We start from the raw sequence: 27243 nt of genomic DNA on the forward strand, positions 1-27243 counted from the left end.
AATTATGCCTAAGGTAGAGTCGATTAATCTTTTAATGGATTCAATGTTTTATTCATAGCACCCATCCAGTCTTGAATATGGCAGAACACACACACACACACACACACACACACACACTGCCACAGAGAGGACACATGGTAAAACTGGCTATTAACGGCTTGATAACAGTACGAGAAATGATCTCAGTAGATTTGCACAATAACAGTTAAGACCGAAACTGTCAATACGGGAATTTTAGATTCCATTAATATGCCTGTCATGTCTGGTCTGCCCCGTGCTTTGTTTGCGTTGGTCTGGACATGAGGTAATTTGATAAAAGAAAAAGAATGAAAGACAAGCAGTGGACAGAAGGAGGGTGAGGTTACAGAACCAGTCTGCTTTATTATCATCATCATCATCATTCACCTTTACAGTAAAATGGAAAGCTTGCTTACATATATATATATATATATATATATATATAGATGTGTGTATATATATAGATGCAACAGAAAGTGTAAAGTATTTAGCACATTTTAGACTTCCAAATGTTAACTCTTCCTCCTGCTGATTCTCACCCTCCAGTGTATGCTGACAAAAAGAGGAGATTAGAAAATGGGGGGAAGAGAATGTAGGTCACAATTAGGAATAACAGAGATATCATGTTAGGCTGGAGCTGCTGCTGCTGCTGCTGCTGCTGCTGCTGCTTCTCCATACTAAATAATCTAGATAAATATATAAAAACAACAATGCAAACTATATTATTTCTGAGAGAGTGAAATGCTGCTCCGATACTTTCCATTGACATTTAAAACATTGGATTCCCCATCCTGGTAGAGCAGCCTGGTATCGTTAAAAGTTATATAAATAACACACTATCTTTAGTCTTTTCCTATTTTTTTCCACCCTGTGTTGTATTTTACTGTTTTATTTGCATCTTTTTGTTTTATTCCAAAGTTAAAACAGAGTTTTTTTTCACTTTTTAACTTTAGACTTTTCCTTTTCATTCCACCCTGTGTCACCCTGTCAATTTTCAAGCACTTTGAGCTGCAATCTTTATTTTTTTGGAAGTCATTGTAAAAAAAAAGGCCTTAAATTTGGAATTTGACTTCTTATTGACACATTATTGGCACTCAAGTTCACTTTTGAGGGTATTTACCTACTAAGACTGTGTCTCATTTGCAAACTGAGTTCTACCAGATACCTGTAATATATTCATCCAATCAGATTACTTTAAGCCAATCACTCCGTGACTGCACCAATATCTGCCACCCACCTCACATCCCTCTGCTCATCCTCTCCGTACACAGTCGAGGCACTAGAGAGAGATTTCCTAATTTATCACTCTTTCCCAGCTGGACTCGAAGTGACAGATTTATTAGATAGCCATTTTGCAGCTGCGTGTTGCATTGCCGGGCGAGGGTCGGCGAGACTGACAAGAGTCAAAGCTGTCTGATGACCTCGAAGTGATAATGACCGTAGAGCGGTGAAGGACACAGAGGAGGACGGCGCGCGAGATAAAGAGACGAGCAGAATGGTGTGGGCGGGCGAGCAAGTAAAAAAGGTTTCATGGACAGACATCTGGCAGAGTAAGGAGCACACAGACACATGTCTTGGCTGGGGTTTGTGATACACTACACAGAATCTGGAAGAGATTCAAATCATCACGAGATAAATCACAAGTTAAACTCTTGTACGTATCAGCGACGGCTGTGGGTGAAGCTAATGGAAATCTGACTCTGTTCCAAAAAAAGGTCAAAGCAAAGACACCCACCAGCACCTCTAAAGCTCACTAAGGCCGCTGTTACACTCCTTGCACGGACACAGACACTGACGCTGTGGTCACCGGGCCTGTAATTGTTCTTATCTTACAGTCGGCTGAAGTGGAGGGAGGATACGTGTGCAGCTGGTGCCCTTGTAATAATGCAGCCATGTTGTAGATGTTATGGCTGCATGGTTCTAATGGATCCGTGTGTGCGCACAGATGTGGAAAATACTGCATGAAAGTAACTTAAAAGGATAGTTGAGGTGTTTCCAGCTGTGGTTGTATGACACATTGTCAGCAATGACCTCACTGAGACTTCGCTACACGTACAAAATATCAAGATATCATAAAACTCAAGTATAAAAATTCCAGTTGGATCATTCTAATGACGTCCTAGACTTTAACAGGCATGGGTTTTATTTGGTGGGTCTTTGGCTAAGTAACTAAAAATCTGATTTTCCTATCATTTCCTTCATGTGTAGAGAGAATGAGCATCCATGTCTCAGGCCCCAGTTCTCCACAAAGTCATGCTGCAAAAGGCTGTAGTCAGCCTGTTAGGCTATGCTCCGATTACCAGCCACACTGTTCAATCAAATCTGATTCAGAACGGATCAGATGTGACAGTTCACAGTCATGACTTCCGTCTGAACACGACTGCCCTCTCGAATGGCGTGTATGTGCACAAAGACTTCATTAACGGCAACTGAAAATGTCACGTTTGTGAGACAACACACTATTAAAGTGTTAGCTCAGAAAAATATAATAAGATAAGATGTCCCCTTATTGATCTCCCCCTGATGGGAAATTCAGAAACAGAAGCTATCACAGAGAATTTGTTAGCTGGAGAGTACGGCACTCCTCTCCATTGTTATTTGATTTTCTTGCTGCGCTGCTGCAGTGCAGGTCAGTGACATCAAAATTAAGCATGGGAAAAAGCTGCATGGATCCTGAAATGACCATTTTCATTCGTGTCACACGGCCAGTTATTAGACGACGACTGCATACTGAAAGGATGCAAATCGGACATGAGTCACGTCAACTGGAAAAGTCAATCTGCACATTCTAACCCATCACATTCCATGAAAGAACATCTGGCCAGTGCTTATCTCCGGTTTCTGTAGCACAGCTTGACAAGGAGCATTTCTAATCTCCTGTGAATCGGATGCTGGTTAATCGCACAATAGCACGCAAACATCCTGAACCATGACTTGAACTGACCAGGGTTACAGCACCGTACAGTTTGATTAAATAATAAATGACAAAGTTGAATCAACACAATTTCAAAACATTATAACCATCAAGAAAGTTTTTAGCATGACTGTCTGTTGGTGCCACTGCCAATGTGTGTGTATGTGATGCCATTACAAGAATGAACACAAATTGTATTGTGGTTAAGCTACAATCTGTTTGTCGGACTGTGAGCAGTTTAACTTGGAAAATAAAGGTCAGATTTGGATTAAATTGTCATTGATATAGGCCCAAGGAAGATATGACTTGATTAAAAAAATTAAAAATAAAATATTGTAAGCACTGGGCTAAAAAAGTCTGTATTGCTTTAAAAATGAATGCATATTGCTCTGTGTAGCTTGGTGGAGATATGTGAAAGGAATTGGGTTCATAATGGGAAGGTTGCTGGTTCAATCAATCCTAGGACGGTCCCCTGAGCAAGGCAACCAATCCCTTCACTGCTCCCTGTTGCCCACTGCTCCTGTGCCTGGCTTGTGTGTAATAAGGATGGGTTAAATGCAGATGTCAAATTTGCATTTAGCAGATTTACATTATTAAGAGGAATAAGCTACATAGAAGAAGTCTTGGAAAAAAATCCACAAGATAGGAACAGTGGATTGACAGAGGTTGAGAGTGCAGAAGGAGATTGTGCATGGGGGAGGGGGGTAAGATAAGTGCCAAGGACAGAAGATGGTCTTGGAAGAGCTGGGTCTTCAAGAGCTTCTTGAAGATAGACTGTTCTCGTAGCGCTCGGTGGGTCATTCCACGCTGGGATTGTCTTGACATCTTGAAAATGAGCAGCCTTGGTGTGGATTTTTCACTTGCTGCAGCAGTAATTCAATATTGAGACTGAGTGGACATATTATTTTTTAAATAATTGCTGCTGTGGCACATATCTTCATGTATTTAACAGATATTTCCCACTTGTGCACAGAGACAGCATTAGATCATGATGCATGGTGCACGGATGCTGTTCTCCTGAGGCACTGCCATCCCTTCGTGATTGGGGGCGGGGGGGGGGAGTCTCAGCTTTCTCACGACCTGATACCGGCTGCATCGTGAAAGGACAAGACCGTGCAGAGGGGGATTTTTTTTTTTTTTTTCTCTTCCTTTTTCCTTTTGATTCCGACCTCAGTGGGAAGAGCCCACCGATAGCATGGGTGTATTATTGGCGCATGGCTGTTAAATGATGAAGAAATCGGGCGAGGTTGCCGGTACTGCGTCCAATCACACGTCGAGGTGTGGCTCTCAGAGGCGTGTTCAGAGCGGCGAGGGGGCGGTACTAGAAGCGGAAGTGTGTCTCGGCTGAACTGTCGCTGTTATTCGGCCACGGTCGGTTTCAGGAGAGAGGGGCAGCCAAGAAGCGTATTGGAATCGACTGGAGGTGCTCGAGAGGACTCTCCGCGGAAAGAAAAAAATAACCGAAATTAAACGAACAATGAACCCCATCGAATAAGGCTGGCTCAAAGAACTGCGGCCGAATATATTTCACACATTGCCACGTTAACAAAGCTGCTCGGTGATACGTTACAGATCACAGGCAGCAGAGAGAGAGAGAGAGCTGTGTCATTGAGCAGGCAGGACACGTCAGGAGAAGGGAGAGAGAAAAAAAAAAGCTGACCGACTGCACTGTGCGAGTCAGCCTCTGAAAAGCTCTGCCGGTCGCACTCATCTTCTCCAGGACAGCACCTCGCTCTCAAACCAAGAGGAAGATCTCGACAAAGACATCGCCAAGGTCGAAGGTGGTGATCAGAAGGTGAAAATACATTTTACTCTCTCGTAAGCAGCCGGTGCGGCTAGCTAGCATTCGTGCTAACGATTGATAGCTAGCTAGCTAACATCAGCGACGATAGAAATCGTTAGCTGGCTATTTAACACACTCGCTTTATCCAAACCACTCGACTTCGACGGCTTAAAGATTTATTAATATACTGTAAAGTGTGACACTGCGCATTTGACGCATTTCAGGCAGCTAAACCGAGTGTAGGGAGTCCATATCTGATCTATTCAGAGGTTGGACTGGCAGCTGTCAAATAAGGTCGAGTGGTTTTCGTCGTAAATAGGCGTTTAAGTGTAATATATTCGACATTCACGTATATGCCGCATTACGCTGTTCTCGTTGACGTTATAGTGTGGCTCATGACTTGTGTGCCAACTGGTTTGCTTGAGGAAAACTGCTCCTATTTGTGTGTGTGTGTGTGTGTGTGTGTGTGTTCTTGTGGTGGCTGCCAGCAACTCAGCTGTAGATGAGCTGGCAACGTCACGGGGTTATAATTAGCTAAAGATGAAATGTTAACTGGTTTGCTTTTGTCAACTGCCTAAATTAATAAGTTAAGGTGTTTCAGTTCACAAGAATGGACTCATTCGTCATTATGTTGAATGATTGTCAAATGTCTGCTTATTCTCTGAGGTAGTCAGCGTTAAGGGTCTTTAATGCTACTCGAAAATGTCTGTCAATCACATAGCTGTTTGTAAATTCCTTGATTGAGAGTGGATGGGCTGACTGCTAACTCTGCATGCCATTCTGTGTGCTCTTCTTTCAATAGGACCAAACGATCACAGGATAGCATTTGTGTGTGGGGGGAGAAAACAAATGGGGGATTACGGGTTCGGAGTCCTAGTTCAAAACAACACTGGCAACAAGTCTGCGTTCCCGGTCCGAATCCACCCGCATCTGCAGCCCCCACACCACCATCAAAATGTGTCGCAGAGCCCAGCTGCTTTCATAAACAGCACCACAGCTGCAGGGAATGGCACCACGGGAGGCTCTCCCTGGCTCTTCCCTGCCTCTGCCACCCACAACAGTGTGCAAGATGAAATCCTGGGGGGAACAGAGAAGCCCAAAGCACAACAGCAACAGGAAATGCAGGAAACGCAAGAAAAGCAACAGCAGTTGTCTCCTGGGAGTCACCAAGATGGTGGGAGTGGAGGTGGGATAATTTCAGAACTAGAAAAGGCACGGTCAGAGGACGCCAAGACAGACAACGGGACATCTGAAGGAAGTAACGGAAAGGAGAAGCAGCTACGTCTTGAGTCTCCAGTCCTGACAGGTTTTGATTACCAGGAGACGTCTGGTCTTGGGGGAACTGGCCCGGTCCAGTCCAGTACAACTTCATCGTCACTTACTGGCTTCAACAACTGGTCTGCTGCCATTCCACCGGCACCATCGACCATCATTAATGAGGACGTGAGCTTCTTCAATCCGGCTTCTGCTAATAATGGGCCCCTGCTGTTCCAGAACTTCTCACACCATGTCAGTCCAGGGTTTGGTGGGAACTTCTCCCCCCAGATAGGACCGGCGGCGGCCTTGTCCCAGCACCACCCTGCTCCCCCACCCCACCCCCACTTCCAACACCCCCACAACCAACACCAGCAGCATCGGCGCTCTCCGGCCTCTCCACACCCTCCACCGCCCTTTCCACACAGGAATCCGGCCTTCAACCAGTTGCCACATTTGTCTAACAGTCTGAACAAGCCCCCATCTCCCTGGGGTCCAGCCAGCTACCAGAGCCCCTCTCCCTCCCCTGGCTCCTCCACCTCCTGGAGTCCTGGAGGAGGCTATGGTAGTGGTGGTGGTGGCTGGGGAGGCTCTCAGGGCAGAGATTATCGCCGAGGCCTGAATGGTGGGATGACACCCATCAACTCTATCTCTCCACTGAAGAAGACCTTCCCTAACAACCACGTGGCATCCCAGAAGTACCCCCGAAACAGTCCCGCAGGCTTCAACCCCAAGTCCTGGGTGGATGATGGAGTTGGCCGCAGTGACAACATCTTCCCCTTTCAGGTTAGTGTGTGTCTGAATAGCTGCATTGTATGATTTAGTGATAATTCTTATCTTCATTTCCTTTTTATAACCGTTTTCCTTCCTGTTCTTATAGTTCGTGTTAATGTCTTATATGTGGACATTTTTAGAGTTATAACCGCTATTTGACCAAATTATTAAACATTTATATTTCATTCATGTTGGCTGTTGATTTTGTTTCAGTATGTGGTATCACAAGCTATTTTTAGAGATGGGGGAAGGCATGGATTTACATGATATATTTGTTACCGTGTTAGCAACAGAAAGCAGTCGCTGGGCTCGGTACTTCTACAGCTGTATGTCCCTGATGATGACTAATGTGGCTCTGTCACTGCAGTGGTGTGTGCCACGTATACTCGCTGCTGGGGGGTTGGATGGATGAGGGGGGGCTGTGGGGAGTGGAGAGGGCATCAGTGATGGAGAGAAGGAGATTGGGAGAAGGGATGTGGAAATAGGAGAAAGAGGTTAGAAATTGGGAAAGCGAGCGAATGTGCTAGGAGAATAATCATGGGAATGGATTGGCCCCGAAGACAGATGATGAGAAGATAGATGAACCTGTGAACAAGGAGACATCATCAGGGGATTTATTTTTCCACTCAGAAACAACAAAAAGAGATAACAGAGGTAATACTGTGAAGTGATGGACACAGCTCTATTTTTTACTCCCTCCCTGTGACGAGGTATCAATCTATTTTATTCTGTGAAATGGAGCCTAATGACTTTTTCAGGATTAACGCTTTATTTAGCAGTCATGGCTTTGGAAGCCTAGCAACTCCTTTTCAAATTGCCTAACTGTAATTTTGATGACTGGAGCCACACACACACAATTAAGACGGTTTAAATTCCGGTATTGTCACATGTTGAATTTGCCGATACAACTAATGAAAGAAGATGAAAGGAGCATGGAGATGGATTGTTTTTATTGATCCAGCTTATGATTAATTGTCGAATCAAGGCGGTCGGGGGTGGAGAAAGGAAGGTTGCTATTTGCCCAGCTCAGCCTGTTGACGTGATGAGAGATTTCTTTCAGTACTAAGCATATTCTTTGTTTTCTTATCTTTAAACAATGTTCCTGTTCATCTATTGGCAGCTTGATCTGTCAGAATAATCACGATACAATCAATTCTCAATGTCATCTTGAAATGGAATAGATACTTTTAAATTGTCTGAGTGATTGCTTACTTTTCTTTCAGTGTTTTGTTACCGTCTTAACAACATTACTAATTGACTGTGGAGGCTACTTCTTGACCCTGCCCACTCATTTGGGCAAGTCTTTTGTCTTTATTCAGATATTTTTTACAGAACAATGGAAAATCCTCCAAACACCTAAATTTAATCAGTTAAAATTTAAGTAAGTTATACTTGGTTCGACATTTTTCAAGTATTTGCTTATCTTCACACCACAGGCTAACCTGTAAAGGACTTTAGACTTAGTAAGTAGCAAAGTTTACCTCAGAGCAGAAATTAACAGTAGATAACAGCTGGTTTAGTGTAGTTAGTCATAGGGTGAGTTTTATATATGATGTGTTCCCCATTATTGAGTCTCATTCTAATTATAAATAGTGCAGAATGTTGTGTATTGTGTCAGCCACGACAAGCAGTATATTTAAAAATATATAAATGAGAAATCACAGTCTGCATTGGTAAATAATTGTGTTAAATAAAAAGGGCTTCATTAGTACCTCTTGTCTGAGCAGAACTGTGATTGTTCATCCATTTTGAGCAGCGGCCAATCCCTTCTGTTACATCCCCATCAGATTTAGGTCTAAAGCAAGCATTACTGTTGCTGCAGTATGTTTTTTTTTTTTTTTTTGTAGTTCAATCAGATCAGCTCAAGTAGCGTTGTCCTTCTGGCCCCATTGATACCGCAAGGGCAGATGGAGGAAGGGCGAAGAATAGCCTTTTTGGTAAGAATGCTGTGATATGGCCTCTTAACTATTAGATTTGGGATTATTAGTTTCCTCCAGAACCAGGGAGCAGTACAGGTTAGCATGAATTGGGATTTTTAATTTAAACTCGGTGTCAGTAATGTTGTCGCATTCCTCTTACAAACCTGATTTAATCACGACTACACAGCCAAAACACATAAGCAGAGAGGACTACCTCTACTACTGCTGAACAGTGTGGTATACACAACATTCCTCCTAGATTTACTAACAGAGACTGAAAGACCCATGTCACTGGCCAATCATTCTAGATCAGTGATTGCTGTCAGAACATAGAAATAATTATAACACGTTTTAACTGAAGGATTTTGACCACACAAGCAAATAACCTCACCTCACTCTCCACTCAGTCATGTTTCTCAATCGTTTGCCTACGCTGTGTTTAAATATTGACTTGCATCATACAGTGCAGCTTCTGGGAAGTATTCACGTCATATGATTTTGGAAATTAGGTGTTGCTGAGGTGTTATTTTCGGCTTGCGATAGAAGGACGTGTCTGTAAATAATAGTTAAGTTAATCAAATTGTGAACCAAATATAAGTTTTTCATGATATTGTTCTTGTCCGTTGTTACTGAATTGAAAAATGTGTCATTTTGGTGGGATGTACAGATCAGGTGGCAGCATTGCCTTCACTTTACAAAACTATTGTCATTTCTAGGGCTTCAACTATCGTCTACTGTCGTAATTAATGAATAATTATTATCTCAATTAAACAATTAGTTGTTAAGTCCACAAAATGTAGAAAAGTGTTGATCTGTGTTTTCTCAACCTTAAAATGATGATGTTCTCATCCACAAACCAAAATTATTCAATATTAGTGATTTCTTTGTTATATGGAGCAAAGAAACTATTAAATATTCTCATTTAAGAAGCTGAAAAATACTCAAATCGAATCGACTATCATAATAGTTGGCAATTAATTTAGTAATCGACCAATAATCGATAAATTGTTACAGCTATATCATTACACAAGCAACCAAGTGTCTGGTTTATTCGTCAGATACCACCTCTGTTCATTTGTCTGTGTCGGTTTTGTTTTCGATTTTGATGCCGACCATTTCCTTTTCATTTACTTCCATTTTATCACCATTGCTGTTGCCGACACCATTTGACCAATAGCTTTGTTGTACCACTTTTAATTCACAGCGCTGCTTGTCAGTGTTCATGTACTATCAGAGATCATGTACTATTCAGATGACTGATGACGCATGTTGCCTCACATAAGGCAGCCCCCCCCCCCCCCTTTAAGGTTTGGTAATTGAAATGCCGTAGCTCCTGTAACTCAGAACTAAACATACCCCATGAGGAACTGTTGTCACACTCTTTCAGTGGCCTGATCTAACTGCCTCACATAGCTTTCATTTTAGCATGGGCACAACAAATGAAGGAACAGTGGCCTTTGCTCTAGAATTGCTGTTGTCACTGGGCCACCAAAGTTACTTCAATCCCTGAAGACACTGGCACTTCTCTCCATTTAATTAATCTTATGTGTAACATTTCCTCTAATTCAGTTGATATGATCACAGCAGTATTCTTCTCCTGAAGCTGTTGCTGTCTTAGAGACTGTAAGGCAGAGATACCTCGCTCTGCCTGCTTTCTTGGTGTTTAGAGTTCCATTTGGTGGTTTGTTTATTCAAAATGGTGTACAGCACCATGACACATGAGATGTTCAGGGCTGTTGCTGCAACAGCAATATTAGACCGAGCGGCTTTAGCCCTTGTGATGGACTCCTGACCAGGCACACTGCCGCTAACCGTTAATGCATCGGTCAGCTGGTAATTAGCTTTAGCTCAGATAATTGTTCTCTTAAATGCCAGGAAGCCATTTCCTCGCCTTTTGTTATTTCACCCATTTTTCTTTCCACGTTCTCCGACCTCCGCGCCAGTTAAATGAATTCCTGCTGCTGTGTCAGGTGTACTGGGCTGATTTGTACTGGGAGATTTGGCCAGCGACTATGTTAATAACCTGCTAAAGCCAAAGGCAAGTAAGCCTGCACAGGATATTGTCTCAATAAGTTACCAGGATAACTGATGGTTACAGGTATTTCCCCGTTGTTTATGTAGCTTACCTATAACACAGGCTTTCATATAGCGCCGGCCCATACATCTGTTTGAAAACCAGTGATTTTCAGTGCTGTCGCAATTCTTTCATATTTAAAAAAAGTTACTCAATGGCATTGCTCATGTTCCTTAAAAGCTGCTTTCTTTCTTCAAAAGATAAGGCTGGCAAACAATGAGTTGCTGCTCATACGGCCTTATTGTGCTTTTCTCACACCCTCAGTGCTCTGGAAAAGCAGCCTGTTTGTCTATGGCTTCTGCACGTACGTCTTCAGCAAAGGTAGAAAACAAAGCAGAGTCTTAATCGAGGTGTCACACTGTATTTAGCCTGTCTCATTGCATACAATAAAAAAGCCAGTTGATTGTACAGTATATCCCTGGGCAATGCTATAACCTCCACCTCCACCTCCGTCACACCCCAATGTAAACATGTACACATACTATTCAGCCATTCAGCTCGCACTAGTGGGTAGAAGGTTGTTTTGACAGTTCGGGGGGGTATTTAATGTCAAAGCAAGCCTTTGAAATACTTTGACCAAGGAGCATTATCACAAGCATCAAAAGCTCAACCTGCTTCCCTTTCCTGCCCTCTTTTCTTCTCTTTTTTTCCTTTTATACTTGGCCTTACCTCGCGACTTGTTTTCCCGCTCTCCATCATCACCTTTCTTTCATCTGCCACTTTCCTTTTTCCCGTCTCTGCTTTGGGCTTCCTCTCTCCCGTGTCGTGCTCAGGGATGTGATTAGAAGCACAAAAATAAGGTGGGAAACTGCAGCTTTTGTAATCGATGAAAAAAAGATTAAAAAAAATCACACTGCACCACCTAATTCTTTTGTCATTAACCCTGTAACTTTCTCCACTCTTTCACTCCCCCTCAACTTCCATTTTTCATGAATAGGCAGGTCACGTGGAAGATTAATGGTCGAGTTAATCACGTACAACATTCTCTATTTAATCATCCTTTGCTTCGCTACTTGTCATTAAAATCTGTTGGAGGTTGCTTTTTATTTCAAACATTTTCTCTTTACATTTTCACCGTTGCGGTAAAACAAACGTGGTTCTGAAAGGTTTCAATATTGTTTCGGCTGTGATGTTTTATTCGTCAAATGAAAAAAAGTTGACGTATTAATCAATCATGAACACACCATTACATTTATGTTTGTGTATTGGCAGACTTTTAGTCATTGTGCATGTGCTTCATTTTCTTTAATTAATGGGATGTTTTCAAAAATTAATGATGCGTTTATACTGGTGCAATTCGGTTACACTAATATTAGTTCAGCGCACAATTGTGGATTCAGGGTGAAGCGGTCAGGAATGGACACAGGTGCTGCAAATCAATCCATAATTTTATTGACAGTCAGTCAGAACATATTTGTCCTGATTTTCAATCATTTTACCGTCTTGAACCAGATTATTTTTTATTGTCTGGGCACACTGGGGTTCATTTCGCTGCTATCTGTAAATGATGAAATATGTCTCACCGTGTTTACACCGATGACCTTGTGAGTATGGGCAAGCCTTTATAGATGCACACTGACATGGACTACCCTGTACCGTGTGTGTGTAGTGCTTGCAGCTAATCTGTGGTTCTGTGTTTGCGTCTCTGGTTGTGACAAGTGACCATGACCACGTATGTGTATTTGTACATGGCCTACAATCTGTCAGATGTGTGCTTTGCTGGTCAGCTGGCCAGTTGTTGAGAGGGAGAGGGAGAGAGAGGCAGAGAAAGAAAGTGAGGGCTGCACGATTTAGATTATTAATCACTGTGTGTGCTATAGTCTCCAGACTAATGCTTAGCAACTGCAGAGCACCAGCTAAGCTCCGAGCCTGCCATGCTCAGTCCACAAAATGAATTCTCATTCTCCTGAAACACCGTAATAGGATTACCCTGCAATTTACTACATCAGCCGAAATGTATTAGTTGATACATAAACTGGCATTGTATACTGTTGAAATGCAGTAGATGGATACTAGCGATACATTTGCCTTGGGATTATGTTTTTGTTTGCCTGGCTGTACGAGGATACATCCTCAACTTGCCAGCGTCACCGGCCCCTCACTTATTTCTGCTTTCCTCTTCTCTGAGTGATTTGGTTTATTTGACCTGAAGCAGTGGTCTAAGTCCACGAGATACTGAGGCGGATATGAGAAAATATTAGACACAGCCTGGCCCCTATCCCTGCGCTGATATTTGTTTTTAGGGTGAGCGTCTACTGGGTGTGTTCTTCGACCATGCCATCACTGTTTCAGTATGTTCCTTTAGTCAGTGTGAGAAATCTGCTTCAGTGCTGGTTAAGATTTTGGCTGCAGCTGGTGAGTTTGGCTGCAAGTGTTGCCAGACATCCAACCACAGTTTTTGGCTCATGAGGTATCTATACTGACTCTGGGGAGCCACTGTAGACACCACAGATAGGAGATAAAAAAAAAGTGAGCTGCCTGCCTGCCTGCTACACCATAGTTCGTGTTGCAAACTGACACAGCCGCATTTGACCCCATTAATAGTAACATATATGAGCTTTTTTCCCAAGTGGTTTTGCTTTTAGATTGATCTCCACAGACACTGGCCTAGAGTTTGTTGTGAGGGTGTGGCCTGACCTGGTTGCTGGATAAATACTAGAGGGTAGGCCTAGATACATTTGTTGGAAAGACAAAGAAGTGCATAATAGGAGTGACTGATGATACAGATTATAAACAGGTTACGTACAGGTTGACACTTTTGGAAAGTTTTGTTGCACATGACTTGTTCATTAGCAATCAGCTGAAAAGCAAAATTGATCACATGGGGTTTCTTCATCATTCCTGTATGTTCTGATTGCACTGTTATCTTTGCCTCCTCCCACTTAAATTGTTGCCATCATAGTTTATTCCTATTGTGTTTAATGTGGTGTCTTTAGTCACAATAATCACATTTTACTTACTTTATGATGAATGGAATTTTAAGTATGCGGCACTATTGACAGAAAACATCTTTCCTGACATCTCCACGTAAACATGACTGGTTTATTTATTTTTAAGTTTGCGAATAAGTAGTTTTGCAGTAAAAGTTAATCTCAATTTCCAGAATAGTCCCATAGCAAAAACTGAGCTGATCAAACGTGAATGTGTATAGTATAGTATAAGTGTTTTTGTGTATTCAGTAAAATGCTATTGATAGGTTTGGAGCATTTATTTGATCACCATGTTTTTGTCACGTCTATCTTTTAACATCTTTTAACTTGTTACCAGACACAACAATAACACAACTAAACATTTCACACAACACCTCGTGACCAGAGGAGTCATTCACTCTATGTGGTGTGACACATGAACGTGGAATGGAGAACTTTTAAAAAAAAATGAATTTCTGCTTTTAAGGTGACACACACCGGAGAATAACTGGTAAACCAGGGGAAGAGGTAGAGGAGAGGATGAGACAGTCAAGCACGTGAAGTCATGGGTACATTTAGCACAGGCTTCATGGTCCTCAACACTATAATAATCTCTACAAGAATATCATTAATGGAGTTAGGGCTTTTTCTAAGCGAGTCAGCTTGCAATTGTGAACAGAAGGAAATTAGGAGGTTATCAGTTTGTTGACAGAAACGGCATGTTTTTTTTTTGGTTAAGGCGGAGTTCAGACAGAAGCCTTATCAGCGCAACACTAAGTGTATGTACGAGTGTGTTTGGGTTTGGGCACGGGTTTGTGGCGTGCTTACATATTTTGTGTGTATACACACTGTGGATGGATGGGTGTGTGCGTTTACACACATTTGTGTGTGCATGCAAAACATTTTCAGTATGACTGGTATGCCGCGGGTGCCCTTGTTCAGGGTAACAAATGTTGTCGCTCAAGAATTTGCCTGGCTTGGTTTGTGTCTAGTGTTTTCTTCTGTCACGCTGCCTCACCGCATGAGTGAGCGCGTTGGGTAGAATGTTCACTTAAACGGACACAAAAATAAACGTGAAAAGGAGGCAACATTTTTTTTAAAAAGTGACATTTTTGCTGATTAGCATTATCAAATCCCATTTTCAAATTATTCACACACTTGACGTGTTGTTCGAGCTCATTATAAAGTGCGTCCAACTGTACCAAATGTAAATTCAAATTTGCTCGGTGTTCGTGTGAAACTGGGACTCACTCCTAATTGTGTTTTGTTTGTCAGTCTTTCTGTTCAGGTCAGGAACTGAAATGTCAGCATCTAAATCCTAGCAGCACCTTGACATTGCATTTATCACAGCGATGCAGAAAGACGCCGATAAAGGATTATTGTATCTTTTGGAATTGTGAAGTTAAAACCCATCATAAATAATGGGGAGAGTGTCGGGCTGCTCCTGCCTCGGAAAGCTTTTATTAATTTTATGAATGGCTTACCTTGGTGCAGTGAGAATATTAAAAACACACACACGCACACAAAAACATTTCCTGTGCGCATGCCACCTCATCTTCTTGTGTTGATTCCTTCTTTGTTGTATTTAAATATGAAAATAGATATGGATTGTCCCACGCGTCAACTGTTCACTGCTACACATAGAAAAACAATGCACGAATGCTTTGAGTCAGCAGGATTATAGAATTAAAAGGTGTGTCTCTTCTTTTTCCTCTTCTCTGTAGGAACGGACAAGGTCATTTGACAGCTTTAACATGAACACTCTGGAGAGTTCCCTGATTGACATCATGAGAGCCGAGCAGGACACTCTGAAAGGTGATGTTGTTTGCCGTCAATCCTAAACATGGAACACTAAGTAGCACGACAACTAATTGAGCATGTGTGTATAAATCAATCAATGTGAAATCAATGTTGATTTCACCCCCTCATGATCCATGCACAATCTATTTTGGTATGGAAAACACTTTTCATACACAATTATTGAATAATGATTAACAACATCATTTAAAAATGTAACTAAAGCACCAAAGTTGATCATAAAGCCCACCAAGTCGTCTAAAATGACAGTCCAACGACATGAATGCTACATAAATAGGGAGATGAGGAGGTTTGTGGAGCATCTTGTATGAGCTTTACACTTATATTAAAGCCGGTAACTGCGTGCACGTTCACACTTACTCACAATCTAACAACAATGCCAGTTTTTAGCAGTGAAACTTCACCTCCCCCACGCAGCAGACATCTCACCTTCATGTCTTCTTTTGGTGTTATGATCAACAATATGAGAAAAGGTCAGTCTGTGCAGCTCTTAGCTCACACCTCTGTCCTCTAGAGCTTACCGATTCATCGATTATTAATCGATTACTAAATTAATCAACTATTTTGATAATCGATTCATCGGTTTGAAGCTTTTTCATGATTTAAAACAAGATTTCCGATTGTTTAAGCTTCTTAAATGTGAGTATTTTCTTCCTTTCTTTGCTCTGGATAACAAAGAAATCATTAAAAGTGAATAATTTTGGTTTGTGGACAAAACAAGACATTTGAGAACAATATCATTTCCAGGTTTGACGAACACCGATCAACATTTTTTAAGGTTTTCTGATATTTTATGAACCAAACGATTAATCGAGAAAAATAATCGACGGATAGATAAAGTCATCAGCCATTGTTGGATTGAATGATCAGAGCTGCTCAGCCATCTGTTTTAGTCGATCGTACATTTTTTTTTTTTTTTTTTTAAATCTATTACTTCCAAAGAAGTCTGGCACAGCTATGATATACATAAATGTACATTTCTATTATCGGTTCTACCAATAACTGACAACTAGAACTTCACACGACACAGTCAATCATCACAAGAAGTAACACTTTTTTAATAAACTGAAGGAGAAATGGTTTGCACACCATGGTTATAAACTCAACCAGCCTATAGTATTTGTATTTATGCACTATGGATTCTATTATTATGGATGTCTTTTTTAAACACATATATGTACTTTACACTATACAGTAGAGGTTTACAGGAGTCATCCATTTGATATTTAATTAATATTGACTTTGCTCACTGATTAGAGTGAATAGCCAAAGTGAATAGCCATGAATGACTGACAGCACAGGTCCCAGAAATAGTTTATTGAAGTGCTTAACTGACTTGGCTAGCTTGTAGGAGCAGTTCTGTTAATGATAATTCCTGGAAAGGAAATACATTTCACTTCTCAAGGGTGGAGCTGGGTGGAGCGCTGGAACATGACTAGTTTCAGATGTCAGCCCTACTTCTTTGTAATTTCCCCGTCTAACCCGAGATCCCAAACGATACATGACAAGTCGTATTAGTTTAGTTTGTTCATTTTTGTTTTTCTATGAGCTCAAAGGAAACATGGAACTCAAAATGTAACTGACAAGAAATTCAAACATGCCACCTAGTTTTTATCAGGAGGTACGAGGTGGACACGTTCTTTCTTTCTTTGTCTCTCTCAAGTCCCTCCCTCAAGTCAAGCAGAGGCAGAGCAGTTACTTCAGTGTGTGTCATAATGCTGCAAAGGGAAAGGTGCAGAGTCAGTGTTTGGATTGCCAAAATAAAGCAGAGCATGAACACACTAGTGCATTCTACCTGGTGTCAAAAGCCAGATGTGTAGCAGGTGTGTTAGCAGGTTTTTTGACCAGTGGAAAAGGGAGATAAACTCTTAATCAGAGTGCATGGATACATTCTGATGTGTTGTACAAAAAAAAAAACACAGCAGCAGTTTTACTACCATAACAACGCACAGAGCGAGAAGTCAGAGCACCAGACACTTCGCTTTATACCCTATATATTTATTTCAGCCTCACACCCACCAGGTTGTCTCATCCAGCTGTGATCTAATATTCTGCTGTCAAGCCTAAGTAAATCTACCCTTAGTGTTAATAGACAAATAAAGTCATGACCTACATTTTTGGTATCCTAGCTCTAACTGTGCTGGCGCACATTGCAGTGACTGTTAGATCTAAGACCGTGGCATTAAAAGCAAAAAAACAGACTGCTTATTTTTATGTGTGAATCATTATTTTTCTAACATTTACCTTGAATTAATTCATTTTTATCTTTCAACCTTTCGTCAGCTACAGAATAGTATTCTGTTTATTACTTGTATTCATAATTGTAGTCCAGATTTGGCACTTTAAGTGAGTTCTTCTCTTTTTTGCCCCTCACTGCAAAGTACAAAGAAAAACATAATTACACCCCATTTTCTTTTAGCGCTGATGCTTCTCCAGGCCGACTGACTCTTGCTCACTGTCACATGTACAACCGTATATATGCATGCACACAGCATGAACACACGAGCACAGCGACACACACAAGTAGAGCACAAATCGGTTCAATTCGGCAGAAGTTATTAAACAAAGTGAAAGTGATGAAGCAAGGGAATGGGCGAGACAAAATGTCTACTGTAGAAGGGGCTTTGAATTGCTTCCAGCATTGTTCTGACTGACAGAACGAGTCCCTCTGTTCAGCCATCACACACACACACACCACATAGAGCTCGGTCTGTGCATGTGCTTCAACCGCTGCCGCACTGAACACGAATGTGGCCGGCAGCATGCAAAGAGGGTTCACGGAGTGGGCACACATGAGCCTGCAGACACACAGGGATGTGATGTGCCTGCATGTACTGCGTACAGAATGAAAAACCTATGCATTATGTACCGATCGCCCAGACTTTGCTTTTGTGTGTGCACCTAGTGTCACATTATGACCAAAGTAAATGACAGAGGGAGATAAACGTGTGTGTTTTATGTGTAGTTTGGATTCATAAGCTAATCAGGGTTTGTTGGTTTTGTGGGCGTGTCTGATTTTAGTTGGATTTACCCGAATGCTTTACTGACAGTCAGTTAAAGGAGTGATGTTTAAATGGGAGATAACATCCACACTGAAAATCTGTCTGACAGTTTTGTTGCGTTGGCCCTGGATGCTGTGGCCTAGGAGTTCAGTTCTGGTTCTATGCACCACATCTACTGACTACTGTGGGGCTCAATAGACAAGGTGTGGGGGAGGGGCCAGTAGATTTCCATGTGACTGAGGCACTGGAATGCACCAATCACAGGGCGGTGCATATGCATACAACAATGGTTGCACTATTTGAGCTCTTTCATCTCATTATTTCTCTGCAGCAAGTGGGCCTCGCATAACTTTGAGGCTTGGCATCAAAACATGTATTTGTGTGGGTGCGTGTATGTCTGTGTGCCTATGTGCTAGCAAATAGTTTGTGTATATTTATGACTTGAGGCTTAGGCCATGTCCACATTGAAACGGAGCGAAGCGTAAAGATCTTTTTCTTTGTCGCTAAACACGGCATGTTTTTTGGAATTGTCACTATCCGCACGAAACACCCCAAAATTACTCAAAAAGCCGTAGTACATATGCACAGTACAATGTATATAATCATAGAAATGGAGCCAGCGGAAAGAAGAGGATATAAATAAAGAAAGAAAATAAAAGTTACCATAAAGCAAACAACAGTGTCGCCAACTTTACCGTCCCCCGCAACTTTTTTCAAAAAAGCAACTAACAACAATCTAGCGACTTCCTGGCATAACCCGACTTTCCGAGAAGGATATCGCCAGTTCTGCCGCACGAGTGAGCTTCATCTAACAGTATTTACCGCAGGCAGAGGTGACTGTAGGCCCAGAGAGAGAGAGAGAGAAACACTGTGACCACACAGATAACAGAGTCACAGACAAGAACGAGCTGTAGATGTGCAGCGCAGCTGACCGTCTGCGGAACAATCGCTGATCTGTGTTGCTCATTCGAGTAAAAATAGTGTCTGTGGAAAATATGGTTTGTTTTCTCCTCCCCCTTATTTCACGATTCAGTTTTACTGTTAATCTTCAACACTTGTGCTTTCCTTCACTCCCGTGTCTGAACTTGCTGAGGACACAGACATGTTCTAGCGATATCTGGCGTCTTTTAGTTAGTTTTCATTGACAGTAGTTGCCAAACACAAGCGTATGATGACGACAAAGATAGGGACGGTGAATGCCAGCGTAAGAGAGAGGTGGGACTATGATATCAATCATTTTCTACACAATACGATACAATCCAAATATACAAACATGAATATTCACCTACACTCCCTTTCCCTGTGGACAGACCCTTAGTCAAGGAGAGAGGGGCGCACTTAAGGAAATGGAGGTCAATGAGTGGGAGAGAGATTGATGGTATGGTCTGATGATGGAAATAAAATGATGTGGAAAGAGCACTATATGACTCATGTACTGCATAAAGAAGATTCATCAAAAGCCTTTTTCTGCACAGACACTTTCATTTTTGGTACATGAATCTGAGTACAGAGTTCTGTATGTGACTCGGTTTTTTTATGAACGCCATGTTGGTAGCCTAAGATGCAGCAAAAATGAACAGCACCTAGTTCACTGCTCAACTTAAATCCATGGAGATCGACTGATGTATCGCAAAACTTGACAGACTCCGTATATTTGATGTGTGCTTTTTTTACGAGTTTGGAAACAGCCGAGGAGGACATTATTCCAGACCTGCTGTGTCCTGACATCTTCAAACTTCCTGAGTAACTTCCAATCATCTTACTCCAGAGAGTGGAGAGCCTGGAGGGATACAGTAAAGTGCTCCCCCGTTAGCCTGTTTCAAACTGTTTTGACATCCCGGGGCACAACAGCTATCCACCATCTTTACTTTTATGATGAAAACAGCCATTGAAGAAAGGAGTTGTCTGACATATTGCCTGATTTATGTGTTGACTAGTATATACATCTATAGAGGTGAACAGCATCGTTTTCTGCCAGAGGTTGTTATGTTGGTTATATGACGTCAGGTACCAAAGCTCAATCGACGAGCTATTTAAGAGGTTAAACATTTTAAATTGACTAGATGTGTGAGTGTGAGAGGGAATTGTGCTTTCTCTCTGTGTGTGGCCCTGCAGTGGACTGTTATGGACCCCGCTTTTTGCCCTATGTCAGCCAGAAATTGGCACCAGTGGCCCCGTAACCCTAGACAATAAAGGAAGAAATGAATGAACCAATGACATTTAATTAAAATGCATGTTCAAAAAAATTGCCTTTCATTAAAGTCAATCGCTGCACATGTAGAAATAATCAAGAGTCATCAAAGTCGCCACCTTTTAACAAATTAGGGTTATCGATTCTACCTTGCTTCTTAGTGTTTTGTTTGTTTTTAATTAAATAAAAAAATGGACTGGCCTGACATGTATTCTTCACTCTATTGTCAAATCAAACCTTGTATAAAACTACAAAAAGAGAAGCTTTCCCACATATTGTTTTTGGTCATATACATATATATATATATATATATATATATATATACAGTATATACAGTATATCGCCGTCATGTTAAATATCTGTGCTCTGTGTCTCCCCGTGCAGGTCGTCTTGGGTTCCCCCATCCAGGAGGGGACAACCCTCTGCCCCTCAATGGTACGTATGGTCACCCACTTTTCTAAGGCTCCACTAACATAGAAAATCTTACATAGGGAGTTTGTGTGCGAAATATAAATGTCGATTTTACACCTCGTTTCATTTCGAGCTGTAATGAATGCATGAATTATTTGTCCTTTCCTGCTTTAAGCAAGGCTAAAGGTAGGGATGTGCATTTCGATTAAAAGTGCTTGTCACTGGGTCTTATCCGACACCCTGCCACTCATCATGAACCTGGTAACAGAGCTGAAACACTGCTGTTGTGGGGACATCCAGGTATTTCTTTTAGTGCTTTAGAAGGTTGCTTTGACCCATCAGCGGTCAGAGGACAGTTTCCCCTCTACAGCACAGGTTTAAAAGTGAGTGAAAATGTAAATGTGAATGACTCCACCATGTGACCAGAAGGATTTAATAATGTATCTTTTAAATATACTGCCACCTTTTACAATCAAATGATTAATCAAATAATCGGCCCATACCCACTGCAACGTGGACCGTCAGTGATAGCCGCTTTCTCTCTGTTGTGTAACTTCTGTTTGGCTCCTCCCCTTTCATTTGACTCGTGGTTTTGCTTTGCCCCTTAAACAAATACATGGATGAAGAGTCGACTGAGAGAGGATTAGAGTAGATGGGGAGAGGATGTAGTGAGTTTTAATGCAAGGAAATAAGTTGCAGGATTTTGGGTCGGGGTGGGGGGGTTGAGGAGCAGTATGTGAGCGAATGATGGCCTGAGGGTGTGACGCCGTATGTTCATAGAAGTGGTTTTATTTTGACTGTATCTTTCATCTGTAGGAGACAGTAGAGGAGTATATGGAACAAATGTCTCCTGTTGTATTCAAACCAAGGATTCATGTGATCTGACTGTGGTCTGAGTCTGCTGTACATTTTAAAATGATCCTTCATGTGTCTGATTGCTGACTCTGTGAACCCAGCCCAGTGTCTCCTCATATGGCCATGTTTATGTCATGTCTTTTTAAACATCCCCGCGAATCCCTGTGACATGCAGTTTCCACAGTAGCAGTTTAATAATCAGTTACCTTGGCTGTGCTCTTGCACGATCTCGCTCCCTTTTATCGTTGTGTAATTGTGTTGTTGTAGCAGCCTGTGCCTTGTGGTCTTGGTCAGGATGTAAGAACGGGAGAGGCCAGTAGTTTCTTCACGAGATAGCTGGGTCACATGGTGAGATCACATGGACAAGAGCTGTCATCAAGCTCTGAAACAGATGGTGCCAGCCACACTACACACACACACACACTCTCTCTCTCTCTCTCTCTCTCTCTCACTCTCTCTCTCTCTCTCATAAGCATATAGAGATTGTGTTTCCCATTCTCTTGATCTCTATCACTCATTCTCTCACCCCCACACAGCTTTTCCTCATCTTACCCAATCTATTCCCTTCTCCCCCCCTCCCCCCCCCCTCTCTCTCTCTCTCTCTCGCTCTCCCTCCCGCAAACACACACATCTTTTTATAGCACTCCCCACTCTTTCAATCTGCTTTCCTTTCTCTTCCTGTCTCTACTCTTTCTCTCTCCCCCTCCCTCTCTCCCTCCCTCAGCTCTTTTTGACCTCCCCCCAGAGTTAATGTCCATCTGGGTTGGAGAGTCCACCGAGGGAGCTCAGGATTATTGTGTGTGTGTGTGTAGTGGCCAGTGCTTCATCCTCTCCCATGTTCTTACAGTGTTTGCTGGGTCAATGCTTTACTCTCTCCAGTGTCCACGTTTTTAATTATTTTCATATCAGCGCCATGCAAAGGAAAATGATTTCCCAGTGAGTGCTTTACGTCCGAAGAGTTGGACATGTTTTTTGGGTGATAGACATGTTTTAAGGTCGTGGAAACTGTTGAATCTTCTTCACTGCAGTTGTAGTGGTTAAAGAACAATACCTTTTCCCCAACCTTTTGTCGGCTTGAGCTGCCCAATCGCATCTTTGAGTGGAAAAATTGGGCTGGAAATCACATATTGTAATTGGCCTCAAATGCCAAGTAGTGTCTCAGTTCACTGAAGCAAAGTGGGTCGACTTTCGTCCTATCACACAGATTTCCAGTGGTTCGCCTCGTGGTTCATTCCATTTGTTTGTTCTTGCTTTCCGTCCTTCCATTAATATGACGATCAAATTTAATCAGGAGGCAGGGGCGTCTCCCACTGTTCTGCATGATGATATTCTGCTCGGGTTAGGTTGTGCAGCTGGTTCACGCTGTTGTTCTTGTGATTGGTTTCTGTGCAGGCTTTCATTTTTTTGCATTTACCTCTGGAGGCCTTGCGATATAGTATGTGTCCTTTGCTTTTACATATCAGCATTTTAAGCCTGTCTTGAGGAACTTGAACTCAGTGCTAAGTAACAAGCATATATGAAGCTGCTCTTGTCGTCCTTATTTTGTAAAGTAATATTCCAAACATTAGAAAGAAGGTTTATTAGACTTTCTAGAAACATTGCACTCGGGGTAGCAAATAATAAAAACTTTAAGTTGCCGGGGCTGGTGTCTCCCATGTTTTCCCCCTATTAGCATAACCACATGCGGTTAACCTGTGAGACAGGGAGGGCTCTAGCGACAGGTCACGTGATCACATAGGCCCAAGAATCCTGCTCACTGCTGCAGCAAAGAGGACGTCTGCTGCCCTGCTGCACACATGCAGGGAAAGAGTTTCAGAGCGTGTTTCATCGTTGTTGTTTTTTGCGTAATTTGCACATCTTTAAAAACATCAATCACAATATTATCTTATACTTAGAATATATATCTTGCCCACCTCTACTTTTAACACTGGTGATTCTTTGAAAAGCCCATTTGCTGGATGTTAAGGGCCGTGTGTGCGTGTGCATGAAGCCTCATGGTTGTTTCTTTATTTTGTGAGCAGAGCTAAGGTTACTGCTATTTCTGTCAAGGTTACCAGGGTTCAGTGCGGCCTGTTCACGGAACTCAGAGCAGCATGTTCTTTAATTAGATTGGTTTCTTGTTGAATTTTTCTTCATTTCATGACTGACTTGTGTTTTAATTGATAAAGATTAGTATAGTGCTTTTATAGATACATATATATAAATAGCGAGGCACCAGGTGTTCATTTTGAAGCGTGTCGGATATCTCCGTCCTATTTTGAAACGGACGGAGATGAAATGATTGTGGTGACCGCTTGATATGTCCAAACTGCAGGTGACAAACATAAATGCCGGCTCACAGACTCTCCTCCAATTTAAAACCGTACTTTTAGTCGTATGTTGAAAATTCTACAGGCTGATTATGATTCATGACTAAGTGATCAGATAGAGGGCAGGCAATGGGGCAGCGGAACATCTCCATATTGTTATGAACCACCTGGCACTTTCATTGGTGTAAATGAAAACAAGTGTATTATACATCTTTAATAACCCTTCTCTCCTTGATTTGTCCTTATTCCACATGCAGCCAGGAATTATAGCAGGAGACGAGGTAACGGACGATCATTATGGATATGTTATGTGACTTTTACACTGTAAATTCAACTCTGTCTTGGTATATTTTGCTGTTGTTTATGTGGCTGTGGATTGTTGTTAATATATATATATATATATATATATATATATATATATATATATATATATATGAATAATATATAATTTAAATGGCCTTGTGTACAGTGACGTGTTGTTTGTCTGCATGATTGTCGAAGGCCGTTGTCACAATCTCAGGACGTGATTTAATGCATCTTCCATCCTCTACACCGTTGTGCGTGTTTCTCTCATCGCGCTCGAGTCCGCCTGCGTTTTCTCATTGTCATGAGGATTTAGTGAGACTGTTAAGCAGACAGCAGCAAGTTGCCGGTGCCATATTTAGCTGAAAGCTAATGAGGCACAAAAAGTGTAGTATTTACACACCCGGCTGGACACGGCCACTCGCGCACACGGCACATACTGTAAGCCGAGGCTAACTCCCTCCTTTGCATAAATCTTCATAAAGCAGCTCAGCTCAGAGTGGGCTGTGCGGGAGCAGCAACAGGCCAGCGAGGGCTTAACCTCTGCCACACACACACATGTTCGGTCCACTGTGGAAATATGTGGACTCACTAAGAGAACTGCGGTGGTCATACAGTTTTCCATCGACGGCACAGTTGCATGTCACATGATTAATAATCAGGAAATTGAGTCCAAAAAAAAAATGTATCATGACATTCTCTCTAATTTCTTTCTCCTTGTTGCAACAGTGTTTTCTTAGGAGTGGAAGAAACAAATAGGCACTGTATGCGTTAATGAACACTTGCATGTAAATATGCAAGATGGTCGCCATTTGTTAATTTTCCGTCCGCACTCCCAAGGCAGGTTGATGTAACATAATAAACACATAAATTTAAAACAGTGATGTACACACAATAATATATGGTGACACCCGTATTAAGCAGGGCAACAAAGGGACATAAAACATGCGCCAATAATATAAAGTGCACGTTGCCTTGAGAGTGCAGCGAGGATTGCGGCGTTCATTGTCGCAGACGTCGCCACGTTTCTTTTTCTTCACTTGTTTTTCTCATCAGATGAGAAAAGATATGAACATTGCTTTTATTCTATGAAAATATACATATTCTCATATATTCCCCTTCCATTGCCAAGTGAAAAAAGTCTTAAAGAAGTTAAAGTGCCATTTTGCAGGTCTAATTATTGCCCGAGTGTAACCATGATTACAGTGACCCCACCACTTCCTCCTGTACTTCTCAGGAAATAAACCATTGCCTGCTTTCCTTCTCTCTCTCTCTCTCAGGCCATTCCTCTCTCTTCCCCATGGAGGACGGTTTCCCCGATGACGAGCGTGGTGATCAGGGTCTCGCAGGCCTGGGTTCGCCACATTGCTTTCCGCACCAGAACGGAGAGCGCGTCGAACGCTATTCACGCAAGGTCTTTGTCGGAGGACTGCCCCCAGATATAGATGAAGGTAAATTTAGTTTCAGGTTTTTTTTCCAGGGCTTTCTTTTAAAAAAAACTTGTGGACTGCCAGTGACACTCTGCCCTGCTTCATTACAGACGAGATAACAGCCAGTTTCCGGCGTTTTGGACACCTGTTTGTGGACTGGCCTCATAAAGCTGAGAGTAAATCTTATTTTCCACCTAAAGGTATGTGACATTTCAACATTCTTTATCGTGTACTGTGCTGTTACTGTCTTGTGATTGTAAAACATTACTTTGGCAATTGTGGCAGACATGTTCACTGGTGCGTCGTAATCAGTGTTCATCTGCTTTGTCTGGTTTCGTTCTTTGGGCCGCTATCTGCGGCATTTGTTCGTCGTATCCAAACTGTTTGTCTGTTTGTGAAAAAGCTTATCGCCTCACTCTGTGAGCACAGAGTGTCGTGATGTAAGATCAGTCTCGGTAATCAGTGCACAAATATCCAACAGGATTCCTCTTGTCCCCGGCAGCATGAATAGCTTTGCTTGTATTTGTTTGTAGGCTACGCCTTCCTGCTGTTCCAGGATGAGAGCTCTGTGCAGGCTTTGATCGACGCCTGCATCGAGGAGGACGGCAAGCTGTACCTCTGTGTGTCCAGCCCCACCATCAAAGACAAGCCAGTCAGTGGAAACACACACACACACACACACACACGTCTTACATCTATTGCTGTTTTTCACTCGGAGAAACTTGAGGTCACGTCTTTAACTTTAAGTTGTGTGTGCGACAGGTCCAGATCCGCCCATGGAACTTGAATGACAGCGATTTTGTGATGGATGGATCCCAGCCCCTGGACCCAAGAAAAACCATTTTTGTAGGAGGTGTCCCGCGTCCTCTACGTGCAGGTAGCCATTGGTGATTTTTTTAATGTTTTTGTTCTATCTCCACTGGATGAATCGACAACAAATGTGTTTATAATGTCAACACGAGGGTTTGGCATAATTCATGAAGTGAATATGAGCCGAAGCCCGTGTGCTTTTTAATCAAATGACTTTAAAATATTCTTGCATATTATACAGTTTATAAATAGGGACAATAACCCAATAGCAAGTGTTACATAAAACATATCTAATATGTAATCCCTGTCCCAGGTCAGCATATTCTGTTTATAATAAAAAAAAAACATCTCATGGTTGACTCTTAAGTGCAATCTCTGGGTGGGAGTCCTTGTTCTCCCAAGACATTGTAATTTGATCAGCTTGTGTTCATAATAAACAGCAGATCTGCCAGAGGTTGGAGCTTAAAGA

The 27243-nt window shown here is 42.0% G+C and overlaps 1 protein-coding gene across 2 annotated transcripts in view; it reads left to right on the forward strand.

The window, feature by feature from the left end:
• The first annotated feature begins 4272 nt into the window (after positions 1-4272).
• cpeb4b (cytoplasmic polyadenylation element binding protein 4b) overlaps positions 4273-27243 on the forward strand; it is a 29371-nt gene continuing 6400 nt past the window's right edge. The window contains exons 1-9 of one of the 2 annotated variants that reach the window (XM_058626966.1): positions 4273-4727; positions 5518-6755; positions 15370-15460; positions 21041-21091; positions 24489-24512; positions 25815-25985; positions 26075-26164; positions 26498-26616; positions 26727-26841. In XM_058626966.1, coding sequence (XP_058482949.1) covers positions 5565-6755; positions 15370-15460; positions 21041-21091; positions 24489-24512; positions 25815-25985; positions 26075-26164; positions 26498-26616; positions 26727-26841 — 1852 coding nt within the window. In that variant the 5' untranslated portion in view covers positions 4273-4727; positions 5518-5564. The remainder of the gene's footprint in view (positions 4728-5517; positions 6756-15369; positions 15461-21040; positions 21092-24488; positions 24513-25814; positions 25986-26074; positions 26165-26497; positions 26617-26726; positions 26842-27243) is intronic. The other variant, XM_058626967.1, reaches the window with a different exon arrangement.

This window comes from Solea solea, chromosome 4 (assembly GCF_958295425.1).
Source record: "Solea solea chromosome 4, fSolSol10.1, whole genome shotgun sequence".
Taxonomy (NCBI): Eukaryota; Metazoa; Chordata; class Actinopteri; order Pleuronectiformes; family Soleidae; genus Solea; species Solea solea.